Below are 19786 nucleotides of genomic sequence, written 5' to 3'. Positions count from 1 at the left end.
TCTTGCCTTTGTGGAGAGTGTGCAGTTGTGTTTCAGGCAGAAGAGCCTCCTCCTAATCAGGATGACCCAATCCCATCTCTCCAGCATGTTTTTAGCTCCTGCCACCCTGTCCCAAGCACCAGGTACAGGATGCTGATGCAGGGACTCTCAGGACACCACCAGCAACCAACTGGACAAGCTTAGCTCACTGGGCAGGGAGCGTGTGCCAGGCAGGCCCAAGCCTCTCTCTGCTCTCAAACTTAATGGTGCCTCCCAAGTGGTGGGGTGGCACTGCTGCCCCAGGTTCCCTGCCATGGGGGTCAGTGGGTGGGCAGGCTGCTTTCCCCAAGCAGTGATGGATGCGGTGTCAGATCAGCTACTGACCACCCTGAGTCTGCTCCCCGCCCTGGCCACCCCAGGCCTGGGTACCTACAGGTGGGGATATCAGCTCTGCTCCCACCAAATAGAGACAAATGACCCAGCCCTTCATGGATGGAGGCGTCTCATCGCTCCCACTTCTGAGTCCCGCCAGCATCGAGGTGTCTCACAGCCCCTGCCTTCAGGGGCCACCAGCATCCAGATGGTCACTCAGGAATAAGGTTCCAGATGGTTGGTAAGCAAGGGGAAATGCTCCCTGCCCCCTCCACCTCCCCATAACCCTTTCCGATTCTTTCTGGAACCTAGGTGAGACATGACAAAGGTTTGAAAGAAGCATCAGCAGCAGTTTAATAGCCCCAGGCTGGCCCAGCCCCAGAGCTGAACTAACTCCTTCTGGACAGTGGCCGGGGCCGCCCGGGACCCTGAGATGTCTAGAGAATCCCTAACGCAGAAGGGCTGAGAAGTCCTAGAGAATCAAGCCTATGGGGTTCACCGCTTGATAGGCTTGGCCAGCTCCTGGATTCTTGGAGAACACACCGCTTTTTTAGCATTTTCCTTGACGGAAAAGGCTTCTGGGTTGAAGTGGACAAGATTTGTGGATGCCCTGCGGTTAGGGAAGAAAACAAATGAAAAACCAACCAGAAATAAAGTCATCTTCTGGGCATTTTAGATGTGAACCCCAAGTCCAACGAAGAAAACAACTGGACCAGTCCCCCCAAAGAGCAGGAGAAATTCAGGGCCCAATCTCATAATAATAATGATAATAATTATGGTATTTATTAAGCGCTTATTATATGCCAGGCACTGCACTAAGCGCTGGGGTGGGTACAAGCAAATTGGGTTGGACACAGTCCATGTCCCACATGGGGCTCACAGTCTTAATCCCCATTTTACAGAGGAGGTAACAGGCACAGAGAAGTGAAGTGACTTGCCCAAGGTCACTCAGCAGACAAGTGGTGGAGCTGGGATTAGAATCCATGACCTTCTGACTCCCAGGCATGTGCTCTACTGACTAAGCCATGCTGCTTCTCTAAGCCATGAAGGAACTGAGGCACTGATTGAGATAGTTTGGAAATCAGGAGTGCCCACTCTGAGACCTTCACCTTGGACTGGACTGTATATTTAGCATTCCCTGGCCTGGTGATGGAAAAAGTCTGGAACACCTCATCTTTCCCCCTAAACCCTCTCCTCCTCAGGACTTTCCACCTCTGTGGACCACATCTCCATCCTTCTTATCATCCTTGACTCCTTGTTGTCTTTTAATTCTCACATCCAGTATACTACCAAATCCTGCCAGTTCTTCCCACATAACATCTTTCAGCTCCTTCACTTCCTCTCCACCCAAACAATTTCCTCCCGGGTCCAAGCTCTGGTATCGCCTCTGCTAGATTATTGCATCAGCCTTAGTACAGTGCTTTGCACAAGTAAGCACTCAATAAATACAATTGAATAAATCAGCTTCCACGCCAGTCTCCCAGGCTCCAGCCTCTCCCCCTCCAACCCGTTGTTGGGTAGAGACTGTCTCTATATGTTGCCAATTTGCACTTCCCAAGCGCTTAGTACAGTGCTCTGCACACAGTAAGCACTCAATAAATATGATTGAATGAGTGAATGAATGAACCCATCGTCCCACTGGTGCTGCACAGATCATCTTCCCAAAGCGTTGCTCGGCCACACCTCTCCTCTCCTCCAAACCCTCCGTTGGCTCCCCGTGCCCCACCACATCAAACAAAAACTCCCCACAATCAGTTTCCCTTGGCAGAGCTGAGAGCCTGCTCTCAGAGCCCTGACTCCCGGCTGACCGTGAGACTGCAGTTGGTCGTGGGGAAGGGTAGTCAACTATCATCTCTACGCTGATGACCCCCAAATCTACATCTCTGCCCCTACTCTCTCTCCCTCCCTTCAGGCTCGTGTCTCCTCCTGCCTTCAAGACAGCTCCATCAGGATGTCTGCCCGCCATCTAAAACTCAGTATTTCCAAGACTGAACTCCTTATCTTCGCTTCCAAACCCTGCCCTCTCCCTGACTTTCCCATCACTGTTGACGGCACTACCGTCCTTCCCGTCTCACAAGCCCACAACTTTGGTGTCATCCTTGACTCTTGATTGATTGATTGATTGATACTTGACTCTACTCTCATTCACCCCTCACATCCAATCCGTCACCAAAACCTGCCGGTCTCATCTCCGCAACATCGCCAAGATCCACCCTTTCCTCTCCATCCAAACTGCTACCCTGCTGGTTCAATCTCTCATCCTATCCCGACTGGATTACTGCATCAGCCTCCTCTCTGATCTCCCATCCTCCTGTCTCTCCCCACTTCAATCTATACTTCACGCTGCTGCCCGGATCAACTCTGTGCAGAAACACTCTGGGCATGTTACTCCCCTCCTCAAAAATCTCCAGTGGCTACCAATCAACCTAAACATCAGGCAAAAACTCCTCACTTTTGGCTTCCAGGCTCTCCATTACCTCGCCCCCTCCTATCTCACCTCCTTTCTTTCCTTCTACAGCCCAGCCTGCACCCTCCGCTCTTCTGGTGCTAACTTCCTCACTGTGCCTCGTTCTTGCCTGTCCCGCCATCAACCCCCGGCCCACGTCCTCCCCCTGGCCTGGAATGCCCTCCCTCCGCACATCCGCCAAGCTAGCTCTCATCCTCCCTTCAAAGCCCTACTGAGAGCTCACCTCCTCCAGGAGGCCTTCCCAGACTGAGCCCCCCCCCCCCGCTGCCTTACTTCCTTCCCCTCCCCACAGCACCTGTATATATGTTTGTACATACTTATTACTCTTTTTATTTTACATGTACATATTTACTATTCTATTTATTTTATTTTGATAATATGTTTTGTTTTGTTGTCTGTCTCCCCCTTCTAGACTGTGAGCCCGCTGTTGGGTAGGGACCGTATCTATATGTTGCCAACTTGTACTTCCCAAGCGCTTAGTACAGTGCTCTGCACACAGGAAGTGCTCAATAAATCCAATTGAATGACTGAATGAATAGTCCAGGAATTACCAGGTGAGCACAGCAGGCCAGTCTGATTGCTCTGGAAAGCTTTCTCCCATCTGGAGTCTCCCCTCCCCTTCACCGAACCCCTCCTCTGCTCCTGCCCCTCCCCTGTCCCCAGCCCCACCCTGGCAGTCATAAGCACCTCCGGATGGGAGCAGACAACTGGACCGTCCGAGGAGATGCGAAGGCACGCATGGCGGCAGGAGAAACCAGCCACTGGGCATCTCGGATCGGCAGGTACCCGGTGGGCAGGGGCCTGGCTTGGGCAAGCTTGATGGTCCGGGGAGTTGGTTTTGCTTCCCTGGCCATCTCGGACACCTTTGGGGGAAATGCCATGGCCGCAGTTACCCCTCAGGACAACATCCTGGGAAACATGTGCTCATTTTCTTTCCAAGGGCTGCTGGATTGTAAACACCTCAGAGGCCAGGACCATGTCTGCTAATTTTATCATCCTCTCCCAAGCACTTAGTCCAATGCTCTGCACATAGTAAATGTTCAGTAAATACTATTGATTGATTGATTGTTGGATGAGCGATATTTATTGAACCGCTACTTTGTAGAGAGCTAGTGGGATGGCCTGTGACTGTTGTCCCTCTCCCCCTCCCCTTGCTCTTCTCCCCCTTGCTACCTGCCAGCAGAGCATGGGGGATCTTTGGAGCAGAAATCCCATTCCAACAGGGCCACAGAGGTGCCGCTGTGACACCGCTGTGCCTGCAGATGAGGGGGAGACACTGGTGGGAATCCGTGAGCCTCTTCAGACCCAACCACTATGTCATGAGGTCAGATGGGCTCTGGGGGACAGTGTGGGAACCAAGTGGGCTGAGCAGGGTCCCTCCTGAGCTTTGTGGGCCCTGCAGAGTCGAGAGTCAAAAACTACCTTCTGAGCACCTAGGATAGTGCATTGCACCCAGCAAATATCATTATTACTACTATTACAACTACTACAACTACTACCACCACCAGCCCAAGGGTTTCTGGTGCCTGGAGTTTTGGCCTGAGCCCTGCAGGACCTCATGCTTCTCAGGGCTGAATATTTAGCTGTTTTCCAAGCTGGCAGAACAGTGCAATGAACTGCCTCCTTCCCTATGGCAGTCAGTTTTGGGGCTCCAGATCAACAGTACTGACCGCACATCTGCTGTGTGCTGAGCACTGTACTAGGTGCTTGGGAGAATGCTTGGGAGGGCATAATCCCTAATAACAATAATGATGTTGCTGATAATGACAACAACTGTGGCATTGGTTAAGCACTTACTATGTGTCAAGCACTGTGCTAAGCATTGGGGGAGGTACAAAATAATCAGATCCCACATGGTTCTCCCAGTCTAAGTTGGAGGGAGAACAGGTATTGAATCTCCATTTTGCAGATGAGGGAACTGAGGTACTGAAAAGTTGAGTGATTTATCCAAGGTCACACTGCAGACAAGTGGCAGAGCAAGGATTAGCACCCAGATCCTTCTGAATCCCAGGCCCAGGCTCCATCACTAGGCCATGTTGCTTCCCTACCCTCAAGGAGATTCCAGGTTAGTGGTGTGGTTGGCAGCAGAGGAGATCCAAAGCCCAAAGCAGGACTTTTCATCTGGGGAATTGGGGCAAGTTGGGCCTGGAGGTGGGGAAGGGCTAGAAAACCCAGTGAAGTCCTTCCAACTCTCAGGCTTAATTGTGCATCTCTCCCAAACATCTCTAAATGGCAGGTAGTGTGGCCCAGTGGAGAGAGCATGGGTCTAGAGGTCTGGAGACCTGGGTTCTATTCCTGGCTCCGCTGCTTGCTTGTTGTGTGACCTTGGGCTAGTCACTTAACTTCTCTAGGCTTCAGTTCCCTCATTTGCAAAATGGAGACAAGATGCTTGCCCTCCTTACCTTGTAGCCTGTGGGCCCCAGGTCGGGTAGGGATGGTCTCATGTGGCCATGCCTTAGCAAGATGCCAGGAACACATTAAGCATTTAGTAACTACCACTGTTACTGTGAATATGTCAACTTCCCAGGCCCAGAGCTGCACTGGTAGTAGTGACAGCTGAGGGCATGGATGGAGGGAGGTGGAAGGAAAGGACAGGAGACAAGAAGAGAGAGAGAAATGGAAGGGGGTGATGATGAGGGAGGCTAGGAGGGGGAAGCATCCTCATCCCTCCACAGATCTCGCTCCCCTTGGGTTCCTCCACCCCCATGCCCACTGGGTGACCCCACCAGACCCCTCCACCCTCTCAGGGCCAGGCCAATGACCCTCTTCTCTCCTCCCTTCCCCACCTTGACATCTTACCCAGCGGATCGGCTCTTCCTTTCTCCCCAAGTCCAAAACCAGAGATTCACTCTTCACTTTCGGCTGGGAAAGACTGGTCAGTCGCTGGGACGCATGAGCCCTCAGGGCTGTTCTTGGGATCTGAGTCTCAACCTACAGCTCCACAAGGAGGAGACACACACACACACATGCATACATGCCTTCTACAGTGCCTAAGACCAGAGGCGACACTTTATATCCTTTTTGGACTGAGCCACCAGATGCCACTTCCCACAGCCCAAGGAGGAGGAGGAGGACCAGGAAGAAGACCAGGTGGAGGAGAGGGGAGTGATCCAGGGAAGATGGATACCAGGGTTTTCCCCATAGAGATGGGGAATCACGGCCAAGCGTTGAGTAAAATGAATATTCTCCAAGGGCAGGATGACAAAATCCAGCCAGGAGACAAGTGAGGTTGATGTTGGGTCACTGCCTGGGGAAGAGTTGGGAGACCACTGGCAGCCAGCTGGTCTGAGGATGGCATCAGCATGGGGGCAGGGGTGGGGGCAGGGGCTGGGGCAGGGGCATGGGCTGGAGCCGCCCAACTGGAGCCGGGCCTGGGGGACCTTGGTTTCTTCTTGATTCTGCCCTGACCACTGGGAGGGAACATCTCCTATTCCAGCTCATTCAGTGAGCCCTCCACAGTGGAGCAGGGACAGGCCTAAGTGGCTCCTGTTGCCCTTTAAATTAGTAATCAGGGGATTGATTCCTGCTTACTATGGGCAAAGCTCTATGCTAAGCGTTGGGATAGATACAGAGTATCGGACCGGGCTCAGTCCCTACTCCATATGGAATGCCCAGTCTAAGAAGGAAGGAAAACAGATGTCTTGCCCCCATTTTACAGATGAGGGAATGAGGCTCAGAGAGATAAAGTGGTTTGCCCAAGGTCACCCAGCAGGCCAAGCGCTAAGCTGGGATTAGAACCCTGGTCTCCCACCACCAGGTCCGGGTGCCCTCCTCCAGGTTGAGCTACCTCAAAGCAAGGGTGCAGCCTAACTGCACTTCCACTTCCTAACTGCAAACTTGGACTCTTTGGGGAAGTTTGATCAGCAGGTATTTAACGGTGAAAGTAGTCATCTGGGCACCATTTCTCTGTGCCCAGCAGCAGGTCTGCCCTCATGGAAACACTCGGGGCCAGAGACAGGATGATCTCTCGCCTGGCTGAGGCAGGAGAGCATTTCTCCCTGGTCAGGGAGTTCAGTGGTCCAGGCCCTTTACCGTCCGAGATGGGCAGTAGTCCTGGTGCTGCAATTTGGCTTGCGAAAGTCTCTTCACATGCTCCGAAGCCTCACATGTAAGTGCGGCCCTGCTCACGGGCCATTCGGGGGAGCTCCGGGGCCTGTGGGTGAACACAGATGGCGAGCAGCCATGCGTGACTGAGGTAGGATAGCAAGCAGCTGTGGGTGATGGGGGCAGAAAACTCCCTGGGCTTTGGGGATGATTTTAGAGAAAACATTTCTGAGCCAACACTCATTCTCTTCTAAGACCTTCAGTTCTGTCCTGGTGTCTGCTCACTCCAAGTGCTGGCTGGAATGTGACGGCAGTAGGAAGGAGAGGGGAAGGGGAAAAGGAAGGGGAAGAGGGAGGGGAAGGGGAAGGCTGGGACCACTGGGGAATGAGGAACCATTCTCCAGCGATATGAATCAGTCAGGGCGTGGAGCACCGCTGGTTTGGAGGAAGGGTTGGGTGCCTGTACCTGGCAGCAGGCATGGGTGGAGGTGATGGTAGCTGTTCTCCCCAGCTTGCTTTCTGTAAGAAGCCCCCTCCTCCCCCTTCCCACAGTCCATGCCCTGGGAGAGCCAGGGCCTCTTCTCCAAACTCCAAAAGGTTGGGGTTTGGTGCAATTAGCCTCTCTCTCTCTCTCTCTGCTGCCCATCCAGGTGGACCCCATGCTGGCTTCCCAGGAACTTTGACTTCTTGCTTGCCAAAGGTCACTAGCCCCAACCGCCCAGTTCCCGGTCTCAGAGAGCCCTGGTCCCCTGGACGGAACAGCCCGGCCGCTCACTGTCCCTCACTGACCCAGCTACCCGGACCCCCTGGGGCAGTGGGGCTCAGGAAAATTGAATTCTCTCCTGCCAATGTCCATTGGAGGGTTTGGAAATCCTGGGCAGTAACTCACCTTCGTTTCAAGTAGGTTTCCTGAACTCTTTTGGGTTCTGCCAACTTCAGGATCCGCTCTGATGGGTAGCTAAAAGTCACCCCGGGTGGGTATTTCCAGATTGAAGATTCCCTCCCACAGCTGTAGAGGTATTTGGGTCTAGCCGGGAGGAGAGAAGAGTGATTGATGTGTGGAGAGCAGGCTGCCATCCATCCTGGGTGGGATGAGGGCTAGAGAGTTGTGTCATGGAGCCAGGCAGAGCTGTGAAACTACCAATCGATCAACAGTATGTACTGTCTTCTAGGTGCAGGGCAGTGTACTGAGTGTCTGTTGTGTACAGAGCAATGAACTGAGTCGCTACTAGGTGAAGGGCACTGAACTGAGTGTCTGGGTACTGAATGTCTCGGTACAGAGCTTTATACTGAGTACCTGTAGGGACTGTCTCTATGTGATGCCAATTTGTACTTCCCAAGCGCTTAGTACAGTGCTCTGCACATAGTAAGCGCTCAATAAATACGATTGATTGATTGATTGATTGATAGAGGACATTCTGTAGAGCCTGCTGCGGGCTGAGCATTGTACTAAGCACTTGCAAAAGTACATGATAATTCATGAACATGAATCCTGCCCTCAAGGAGTTTACAATCTAGAGGGGCAGATAGACACTTAAATAATTTATAGACTTGAGAAAGAAGTGCTCAGAGAATAGAGTGTGAATCAAAATGCGCATAATTGTGACAAGGGGTTCAGGCTCTGAGTGCCAAAGTTGTGAGATTGCAGTTGAGAGATGTCAATGCAAACTCCCCCAACACAGTGCTCTGCGCACAGGAGGCACTCAGTACAGATCACTGTTGATCGATAAGCCTTATCAAAATCACATCTCTCCTAAGAGGTCTTCTCCAACAAAGCCCTCATTTCCCCGACTTCCTCTCCCTTCTGCGTCATCCTTGCGCTTGGATTTATCAATCAATCAATGGTATTTATTGAGTACTAACTGTGTGTACAGCATGCTTGGGAGAGTACAACAGGAGGGTTTGTACCCTTTATTCCACCCTCCCTCAGGTCCACAACACTAATGTACCTATCTGTAATTTACTTATTCATATTAATGTTTGCCTCCCTTTTAGACTGTAAGTACATTGTGGGCAGATAATGTGTCTACCAGCTCTGTTACATTGTGCTCTCCCAAGCGCTTAGTACAGAGCTTTGCATGCCAGGAGAAGCAGCGTGGCTTAGTGGAAAGAGCACAGGCTTGGGAGTCAGAGGACGTGGGTTTAATCTCGCCTCCACCACTTGTCTGCTGTGTGACCTTGGGCAAGCCACTTAACTTCTCTGTGCCTCAGTTTCCTCATCCGTAAAATGGGAATTAAGACAGTGAGCCCCACGTGGGACAACCTGATTACCTTGTATCTACCCTAGCGCTTAGAACAGTGCTCAGCACATAGTAAGCACTTAACAAATACCATCATTTACTTTATTTTATAAGTACTCAGTGAATATCATTGATTGATTGATTGACTGATTGATAAGGCTATTTTGGTGGGGTGTGGGCCCCGGAGCCTCAAGTTCACTTACCTGCAGAGAGAGCTGTGAACCTTCTTGGGTCTGGCCAAGAACTCGAGGCGCTCTGAGAGACGTGCCCTCAGGGCACCTGCCGACACACTGCGGATAGTCTCCTGATTTCCCCAATCCAGCCTCCTGGGAAAAGCAGGAAAAAGCCCAAATTATTCATTCATTCATTCAATCGTATTTACTGAGCGCTTACTGTGTGCAGAGCACTGTACTAAGCGCTTGGGAAGTACAAATCGGCAACATATAGAGATGGTCCCTACCCAACAGTGGGCTCACAGTCTAGAAGGGGGAGACAGACAACAAAACAAAACAAGTAGACAGGTGTCAGTACCATCAGAATAAATAGAGTTATAGCTATATACACATCATTAATAAAATAAATATAGTAAATATGTACAAATGAAATAGAGTAATAAATATACAAATATATACAAATGCTGTGGGGAGGGGAAGGAGGTAGGGGGTGGGGGCGATGGAGAGGGGAGGGGGAGGAGGAGAGGAAAAAGGGGGCTCAGTCTGGGAAGACCTCCTGGAGGAGGTGAGCTCTCAGTAGGGCTTTGAAGGGAGGAAGAGAGCTAGTTTGGCGGATGTATGGAGGGAGGGCATTCCAGGTCAGAGGAAGGACGTAGGCCAGGGGTCGACGTTGGATTAGGCTATTAGCCCAATCGATTAGGCTATTCTCTCCCAGACCTTAGTACGGGGGTCTTCACACAGTCAGTGCTTGAATACTATTACTGCTACTACTACTACTACAGCATCACTGGCCTCCCATGGCCTTAGGAATGACTCAGGGCCACCCCGCTTATACCCTGTCCCTTGCCAACAATGCTCCCCTGCACAGCTCAGATCTTCAACATAGGTCAAACATTCTGGTAAAAATATTTGAGCACGAGGAAGTAACCAATTACTGATGGAAGTGGACTTCAGCAGTTCTTGCCCACTGGCCAGAGGAGGCTGCTCATGTCGATGGGAAAATGGCACCTTGGCACCCACCCTGTGCTCACGAGCGTGGATACCCTAAGGAGACAGTGCAGCCTGTGGGGATGGGGCAGAGCCTATGGAGAGGGAGTGGGAGGGAGAGAGGGAAAGGGATAGAGAACGGCAAGGAGAAGAGAAGTGAAAGGAGGTCAGTGGAGGGGATGGAGGATGAGGGGGCCTGGGTCAGGGGGCAGGGAGAGGGGGAGGAAGAGGGAATCTAGGGTAGGGAGAGGTGGGAGAAGTGGGGGGAAGTGAGTGCTTAAACTGTAAGGTGGTTGTGGGTAGGAAACGTCTACCAACTCTGTTATACTGTACTTTCTCAAACCCTTAGTACAGTGTTCTGTGCACGGTACTCAATAAATATGATTGATTGATTGATTGACTGGGAAAGAGAGACATGAGAAAAAGAACACTTGGTATGATGCTTTGCACACATTAGGTGCTCAATCAGTACTCTGGATTAATCGATGGATGGATGGATTCTATTCTCGTCTACCTTGGAGAACTCATTTGCTCCCACAGCTTCAACTACCAACCATTTACAGATGATTCCCAAATTTACCTCCCCAGCCCTGACTCCTCCGCAGTTTTGAATTTCCTTCTTCCTTAAGGATATCTGTACCTGGATGTCCCGCCAACACTTCAAACTAAACATGTCCAAAACAGCCCTCCCCATGACTTTCTTATCACTGTAGATAACACCCCCATCGTTTCTGTCTGACAGCCTGGGCACTTTAATATCATCCTCATCTCTCATTTTCAACTCATACATTCAATCCATCACCAAATTTTGTCGGTTCTGCCTTCATGACATTGTTAAAAATCTGCCCTTTCCTCTTCAGCCAAACTGCTATCAAGCAAATCCAAGCACTTAACATGTCCTGATTTGTCTACTAATATTAACACTATTAATGATGGTAGTTGTTAAGCGTTTACTATGTGTGAGGCACTGTACTAAGCATAAGGGTAGATAGAAGCCAATCGGGTGGGACACAGTCCCCTGTCCCACGTGGGGCTCACAGTCTCAATCCCCATTTTACAGATGAGGGAACTGAGGCCCAGAGAAGTAAAGTGGCTCACCCAAGGTCACACAGCAGGTAAGTGGCAGAGCTGGGATTAGAACCCATGACCTTCTGACTCCCAGGTCCGTGGTCTACACAGCATGCCATGCTGACCTTTCTGGCTCCTGTCACTCCCCACTCTAGTCCACACTTCACTCTGCTGCCTGGATCATTTTTCTAAAAATATGTTCAATCCATGTCTTCCCACTCCTCAAGAACCTCCAGCAGTTGCCCGTCTACCTCCACACCAAACAGAAATGCCTTACCATCAGCTTTAAGGCACTAAATCAGCCTGCCCTTTCCTACCTCACCCCACTGATTTCCTTCGGCAACCCAACTCTTACCCTTCGCTCCTTCAATGTCAACCTACTCTCTGCACTTTGATCTCATCTATCCTGCTGCAGACCTCTTATCCCTTTGGCCTGGAACTCCTGCCTGCTTCATATCCAACAAACCACCACTCTCTCCACCTTCAAAGCCCTCCTTCAAAAATCACATCTCCTCCAAGAGGCCTTCCCTGACTAAGCCCTCATTTCCCCTACCTACCCTTCCTTCTGTGTTGCTTATGCACTAGGATCTGCATCCCTGAAGCACTTGATATTCATCCTACCCTCAGCCCCCCATGCATTCACATCCTCATACCCTGCCATTTCCTCTATCAGTAATTTATTTTAATGTCTGTCTCCCCCTTAGACTGTAAGCTCCTCGTGGTTAGAGATCAAGTCTACCAGCTGTTTTGTGCTTAGTTCAGTGTCCTGCATACCGTGAGCACTCAATAAATATGACTGATTGATTGAAAGATTGAACCATATTGACAGCTTACCTGACTGGAGATCCCCACTCCCGTTTGGGCTTAGAAAGCTGTTGGTCTCTGATCCTGGACAGTGAAATCAAGAACACGGACCGATTCCATTTGCGAGAATACAGAAGTCTTCACCCTCACCTTCCCCAAGAGGCCATACTCTCTGACCTGGTGGACTAGAGCAGGACTGGGAGTCAGGAGGCTTGCCTCTGCCACTGGCTTGCCATGTCTTGGGCTGTGGGGCTGAGTGGGGTGAGTATCAAAGTGTTTAAAGGGCACTTTGATGCAGAAGGGAGGGAGAATAGAGTGGGGAAAGGAAAGGCAAGAAAGGGAAGGCTTGTTGGAAGAAATATGATTTGGGTAGGGCTTTGAAGATGAGAACAGCAGTAGTCTGTCAGATGTGAAGTGGGCAGGAGATCCAGGCAGGAGGCAGGGGGTGAAAGAGGGCTTAAGTGTGAAAGAAATGAGAGCAAGGCACAGCTAAGTAGAATGGTGCTAGAAGAGTGAGATGTGTGGGCTGGGTTTTAGTGGAAAGTGAGTAAGGTTAGGTAGGATGGGGAGTCCTGATGGAGTGATATTTACTGAGTGTTTGCTTTGTGCCAAACCCTGCACTAAACTTTATAGTAATAATTGCAGCATTTGTTACATGCTTACTAAGTGTCAGGCACCGTATGAAGCCCTGGGACGGACACAAGCAAATCGGACTGGATGCAGTCCCTGTCTCACATGAGGCTCATAGTCCCAATCCCCATTTTCCAGGTGAGGGAACTGAGGCATAGAACAGCGAAGTGACTTGCCCAAGGTCACACAGCAGACAAGTGGCAGAGGTGGGATTTAGAACCCTCTAAACTGTAAGCTCGTTGTGGGCAGGCAATCTTTCTGTTTCTTGTTGCATTGTACTCTCCCAAGCACTTAATACAGTGTTCTGCACATGGTAAGTGCTCAATAAATACGATTGGATGAATGAATGAATCCTTCTGACTCCCAGGCCCATGCTCTATCCACTATTTCTCTAATGATAATAATAATAATAACAACAATAATAATAATAATAATAATGACATTTATTAAGTGCTTACTATGTGTTCTAAGTGCTAGGGAGGTTACAAGTTGATCAGGTTGTTCCACGGAGGGCTCACAGTCCTAACCCCCTTACACAGTAACTGAGGCCCAGAGAAGTTAAGTGACTTGCCCAAAGTCACACAGCTGACAATGGGCGGTGCTGGGATTTGAACCCATGACCTCTGATTCCAAAGCCCGTGCTCTTTCCACTGAGCCACGCTGCTTCACAATGATAATAATATTATTATTCATAATAATAGTATTACGGAGTGCTGACTTTGTGCTTGCTTGGGACTGACTGACTGTCCACAAAAGAGACTCAGCCCCAGCGAACCTGCAAGAGCCCGTCCTGGCCCCCGGAGATCCTCAGGCACGGGGCAGGAATGCAGTCAGCATTCTTTATCACTCACTTGGCTCAGCCCAACACTCGGCATGAGACAGTGGGCCCATGTCCATTTAAAGAAAACTTTTCCTACTAGGCTAGGCTCCAAAGGCATCTGGCCAAGGGGGGTACTCAAACCGACCCTGCCCAAAGCAGAGCTAACAAAATCGACCCTGAATGGGAAGGCATTCACATCACCCTGAGAACTAAGGACCACTTACTAAACATCTACCTGATCCAAGTCTACTCTGGGATTCTGATTCCATTCCATTGTAGTCTAGTGGGCAGAGCTTGGGGCTGGGATTCAGGAGACCCGGGTTCTAGTCCCAGCTCTGCCACTGGCTTGCCATGTGACCTAGAACAAGTCACTGAACCTTTCTGGGCCTCAGTTTCCTCCTCTGTAAATCTGGGTTTAAATACCCACTCTGTCTCCTCCTGTCTGTGTCTGATCTGTGCCTTCCTACTTGGACTGTGAGTCTACCTGATTACCTTGTACCTACCCCCAGGGCTCAATACAGTACTTGGCACACAGTAAGTGCTTAATAAATAATATTGTGATTATCATCATCTCAATACTTAGCACAAATCACAAAGTGATTTGGTATTTGGAAAGCACCTAGTGAATACTGTAATTACAAATTACTAGATCGTAAACTCTCACTAGGTTGAAAGCTTGCTAGATTGTAACCTCCTTGAGAGCTGTGATCATGTATGTCTATTACCTCCAGTGTAGTCTCCAAGGGGAAGTAATAGTATTTGTTAAGCACTTAACAAATAGAGGGACGTTCAGTAGGAGTAATGGTATTTGTTAAGCACTTACTATGCACAGATCACACTGCAAATACTATTGTTTGACTATCATCATAGTTTCCCTAGCCCATTTCTCTCCTCACCTCTCCCCATGGAGTCCAGGTTGATTGCTGGATGGTTCGGTGGAGAGAACCAGGCAGCCAATGCCTCTGGGAGGGTGCTGCCAATCACTTGGATGATTAAGCCAATCACAAGATGAGTTCAAGATGCTGCCTGGGCTACCGGTTTTAGTTCAGCCTACTTTGGGCTTTCCAGCTTCATCTGCCTGACTGCCCGTGGGTTATGAAAAGCAGCATGGCCTAGTGGGCCTGGGAGCATGGGCCTGAGTGTCAGAAGGACCTGGGTTCTAATCCCGATTCTGCCACTTGTCTGCTGTGTGACCTTGGACAAGTCATTTCACTTCTCTTGGCCTCAGTTACCTCATCTGTAAAATGGGGATTACAACTGTGGGACGGGCATTTGCTTGTATCCATCCTAGTACTTAATACAGTGCCTAGCACACAGTAAGCACTTAGCAAATACCCCAATTATTGTTAACAGTAGTTGCAAACAAAAGCGGTGACTGGCCTGCACTTACTCTGGGCTCAGCACTGGGCTAAGCACCAGGATCGTTACAGGATGACCAGCTGGGACCCTTTCCCTGATGTTTACTTGAAGAGGAGGCAGGGAGCGGAGTCCACCACTTTCCCCACCTTCAAAGCATTATTAAGGTCAAATCTCCTCCAGGAGTCCTTCCCCAGTTAAGCCCTCTTTTCCCTGGTTCCCTTTCCCTTCTGCATTATCTATGCGCTTGGATCTGTGACCTTTAATATTCGTCCCACCTTCAACCCTACAACACTAATGTATATATCTATCTATACATATGTACATATGTACATATGTACACAGATATATCTATATCTATACATATGTACATATGTACATATGTACACAGATATATATATCTATATCTATACATATGTACATATGTACACATGTACATATGTACACAGATATATATATATACCACCCCCTGCTTGCCCACCCCCTACTTGCCTGTTCAGGGAGAACCCACATGTTGAGCCTTACCTTCCCCGTTGGATCGAGCAGGAATGGCCAACTGAAGGAAAAAAGGCAAAACCAAAATGTCCTTTAGAAACTTGGAGCCTACTCTGTGTGCCGATAGGAAGGGCCAGCGGCGGCCTGCGAGAATACTGACCATGTGGAACCCTTCCTCGCCTCTGCCCTCCCCAACTGCCGGCTCCCAGTGGGCTTGTCCAGGCTTCGAGCAGAAAATTCTCATTGGTCAGAACTACTGGGTGCCCCTCTGAGGGCCTAGCGATGTGGCTATGTCATAGCCGTGTTGCTAGGAAACACTAACTGGCATCCCTGAGCCCTAGGTGTTTGGCTTCCTGGGCTTTCCAAGGGCTCTGGGTGGAGTTACGGAGGGGTTTGGAAGCCCGGGAGGCCCAGGGGTTCTGCTCAGCTCTGGGCTGCTGTTCCAGGGTTATTGGGGGATCCAGGCTGGGCAGGTTCCATTGGTGCAGAATCCACGGGGACCCTGAGACAAGCAAAAGCAAAAGCAAAAACAGTGCCAGGCACCCCCTGCAGACATCAAACACAAAAGCTCGGCAAGGGGCAGCCTTTGTATGTGCACAATGTCTGCCTTAACAGTCACCCACATGCTCACAAGGAAACTTCCCCATTGGTGTGTTGTATCTACCCCAGAGCTCAGCCTGGTGCCAGGTCCACACCTAGTATCTCACTGGAAATAAATGTAAGGCTACAGAAATCTAAACATTCGCTTCACCTGTCATCAATCCTTCCAAATAAATATTGGCATTTGGTCCCCCACTCCCACGATGCATCAGTTGAGTGTACCAATGAGGAGGCCAAATGTCTTTGCCAGTGCTCTCCCAACTGACTGCAAAGGTCTCCACCTCTGGCACAGCAGAGACTGGAACAAAAATCCGCTTCTCTCCTCTCTCTGATGTGAACAAACTATGGTTTCTCAATAGGGCAACACCAAGCCTGCTGTAGGACCACTGACCATTAAATGTCTCAGGGAAACTATGCAATACTCAGAGGGCCTCCATTACTCAGAAAAAATTCAAATGCCTACAGATTTATTCTGATGCTCCAGGGGGTGTGCTTGACTGTTCTACAGCCTGTTGCACTGTACTTTCCCAGTGCTTAAAACAGTGCTTGGCACAAAGGGAGCACTCAATAAATACCATTTGACTGATTGATTTTACAATTCCCAGAGCTATAGCTGTGTCACCATGAGCTAATCCTAGCAGTCGTTTTCAGGATTTTCCTGTCTCTCACCTCCCTTTCCCCCAAGGCCACAGTCAGTGCTGGCAGAGTGCCCAGATTCCTCTACTGGAGTTCAGAACTTTTTTTTTTCTAAAAAAAATGGCATTTGTTAAGCACTTATTATGTGCCGAACACTGTACTGAGCACTGGGGTAGATAGGAGGTTGGACATAGTTCATGTCCCACATGGGGCTCACCATCTTGATCCCCATTTTTACAAGTGAGGTAACTGAGGCACAGAGAAGTGAAGTGTCTTCCCCAAGGTCACACAGCAGACAAGTGGTGGAGCTGGGATTAGAACCCAGGTCCTCTGGACTCCCAGGCCTGGGCTCTTTCCACTAGGCCATGCTGCTTCCCTCTCTGAAAAAGCAGTTTTTTGAAATCCTGCCTGAACTAAATCCTGGGTTTTATACTAGTAATCAAACTAGTGCCATTTGATTACGCACTAAGCATTAGAATAGGCCCAAGATAATCAGATCAGGCAGTCTCTTCCCACCCTGGGCTCACAGTCTAAGAGGGAAGAGAGCAGGTTTTTTATACCCATTATATAGATAAGGAAATATCTCAGAGGGGTTAAATGACCTGTCCAGGGTCACACAGCAGGTGGTGAGAGAGGTGGGATTAGAATCTGGATTTTATCAGTCTAGTCCTGTGGTCTTTCCATTAGGCCCTGGTTGCCTCCCTCATAACCTTTAAAGTCCAGCTAAGCCTCTTTGAAATGGAATGATCTATAATTAAGACTAAATCCTCCTAAGTGTCCGATAAGCAGCTTAAAGGAAGCTTAATGTGGTGACAGAGAAGAGAGGAAGAAGGATTGAGGAATTATACAGTCCTGAACTCCATGGCCCTGCATGCCCAGAATACATCTTTATTCAGAGGCCAGGCACCTGGTTTCAGGGTTGATTTTCTATTGGCTATTATTGTTGTTTATAGCTTACTAATATTTACCCAGAGTATCAGTGTTCTAAACTCTATTAGGTCATTTAGAAATGCAGTCTCTGCTCTCCCGGAGAATATATTGCATTTCATATTTGCAAAATGCGTATGTAATTTGCAATTGTCCTTCATATGTCCTTCTGAGAACCAGCATGGCCCAGGGGGAAGAACACAGGACTGGGAGTCGGGGAATTTGGGTTCTGCTACTTGCCCACTATGTGACCTTGGACAAGTGACTTAACTTTTTTGTCTCTAGACTTTTATAAGCTCATTGTGAGCAGGGAATGTGTCTACCAATTCTATTATACTGTACTCTCCCAAGTACTTAGTTTGGTGATTTTCACACAGTAAGTGATCAGTAAATACCACTGAATGATTGATTCTTCGTGTCTCAGTTTCCTCAACTGTAAAATGTAAAATGTCTGTTTCCTCATGTTTTCTCTCCCCCTTCAAAAGTGAGCCCCATGTGGAACAGACATTGTGTCATACCTGATTGTACTGTAAGCACTTATCAAATACAATTATCATTATTATTCATTCCACTCCTGATGGTAAATTTGATCTTTAAACTGTAAGCTCCTTTTTACAGTATTTGTTAAGCGCTGTGCCAGATACTGTTCTAAGCACGGCTCCTTGTGTGCAGGGAACGTGCCTACTAACTGTTATACTGTATCCTCCCAAGCGCTTAGTATAGTGCTCTGCACACAGGAACTGCTCAATATAGTCCATTGATTGATCTGTGGGTGCATGAATAACTGGGTCATTGGGGGATTGACATGCCCACATGCAGGCTGTCCTTTGCTGGCCTGTCCTGTTGATTGATGTTAGCCCCTGACAAGTTTTACTATCCACAGAGTAAACAACTTAGTTTACTAAGCCACTCTCATATCCCTCCCAAGGCCCAAAGAGCAGTTGCTAGCTTCCCATTTTATCGTTTGAGAAACTAAGTCCCAGAGAAGTCAGGTGACTACCCAATCCTCCGCCGATCGGAGCAGGCCAAGCCGGAGCTCCTCACGTGCCTGCCCTCGGTGCCTTCAGTTGCCCCAGCTTCTCAACATTTTGCGAGGCATCGAAAGAGTCTAGAAGGAACGGTTCTACCTCCCAGTCCTCCAAGAAGCATGCGGGAGAGAAAGGAGGATGGTGCAACAGAGAAAACTGGATAAAATGGAAGACTTGTGGAGGAAGAAAGGTTTCGACAAAGAGAGTGGCAAGTGAATTAGGTTATTGGATGAGGGGAGGCCCGGGAACCTGGTAGAAAGAGTACAAATCCATGAGTCAGGAGACCCGAGTTCTAGTCCCAGCTCTGTCACTGGCCCACTGAGTGACTCCAGGCAAGTCACTTAACTACACGGGGCCTCAGTTTTCTCATCTGTAAAATAGGGGCACAGTCTTCGGTGCTTGGGACCATGCTTGTTGCACAGCAATAAGTGAGGAGCAGCGTGGTCTAGTGGAAAAAGCATGGGCCTTGGAGTCAAGAGGACCCGGGACCGAATCCCGGATCTGCCATTTGCCCGCTGTGTGACCTTGAACAAGTCACCTCACTTCTTTGTGCCTCAGTTTCCTCATCTGTAAAATGGGGGTTCAATACCTGTTCTCCCTCCTCCCTACACTGTGAGCCCCATGGGGGACAGGGACCGACTGTAAAGCAGCATGGCATAGTGGACAGAGAACGGTCTTGGGAGTCAGAGGTCGTGGGTTCTAATCCCGCTCCGCCACTTGTCAGCTGTGTGACTTTGGGCAAGTCACTTCGCTTCCCTGTGCCTCAGTTCCCTCATCTGTCAACTGGGGATTAAGACTGCAAGCCCCACGTGGGACAACCCGATTGCCTTGAATCTCCCCCAGCGCTTAGAACAGTGCTTGGCACGGAGTAAGCGCTTAACAAATCCCATCGTTATTATTATGACTATTTTATAATAGTCATAGCAGTGCTCGACACACAGTAAGCGCCGAAAGAAGAGCACCGTTACTTTCTCCAATACTAATGCCATGGGCAGCAGCCCGGTCATCGTTCTGGTCTGTGGCCGGCGCTCGGAGGGGCCCCTACCGTTGTCCAGCGATGTCATCCTGAGCCCCCCGGCTCGGCGGAAGGAGGGGAGGAGGGGGAAGAGGAGGAGGAAGGGGAGGAAAAGGAAGAAGAGGAGGAAGAGGAGAGTCGGTGC

General features: G+C 49.6%; 1 protein-coding gene across 1 annotated transcript; it reads right to left on the bottom strand.

Moving 5' to 3' along the window:
* Positions 1-696: 696 nt before the first annotated feature.
* THEGL (theg spermatid protein like) lies at positions 697-19786 on the bottom strand. The gene is made up of 9 exons (XM_038759642.1): positions 19672-19786; positions 15466-15496; positions 12165-12218; positions 9306-9428; positions 7752-7889; positions 6851-6971; positions 5618-5749; positions 3506-3681; positions 697-961 (listed from the first exon to the last, which is right to left on the bottom strand). The coding sequence occupies exons 1-9, from the start codon at positions 19688-19690 to the stop codon at positions 847-849; spliced, it is 909 nt and encodes a 302-aa protein (XP_038615570.1). The 5' UTR covers positions 19691-19786; the 3' UTR covers positions 697-846.

Source organism: Tachyglossus aculeatus, chromosome 17, assembly GCF_015852505.1.
Source record: "Tachyglossus aculeatus isolate mTacAcu1 chromosome 17, mTacAcu1.pri, whole genome shotgun sequence".
NCBI lineage: Eukaryota > Metazoa > Chordata > Mammalia > Monotremata > Tachyglossidae > Tachyglossus > Tachyglossus aculeatus.
The sequence above is the reverse complement of the archived record's forward strand: the minus strand, read 5'-3'. Positions and strand labels throughout refer to the sequence as shown.

What these genes read in the sequence shown, in the direction of transcription:
- THEGL (XM_038759642.1), bottom strand. An exon ending in GTTCACAGCTCTCTCTGCAG is followed by an intron (nt 7,890 to 9,305) that starts GTAAGTGAACTT and finishes CCTCCCGGCTAG; the next exon opens with ACCCAAATACCTCTACAGCT. An exon ending in AGGAAGAGCCGATCCGCTGG is followed by an intron (nt 3,682 to 5,617) that starts GTAAGATGTCAA and finishes TTTCCCCCAAAG; the next exon opens with GTGTCCGAGATGGCCAGGGA.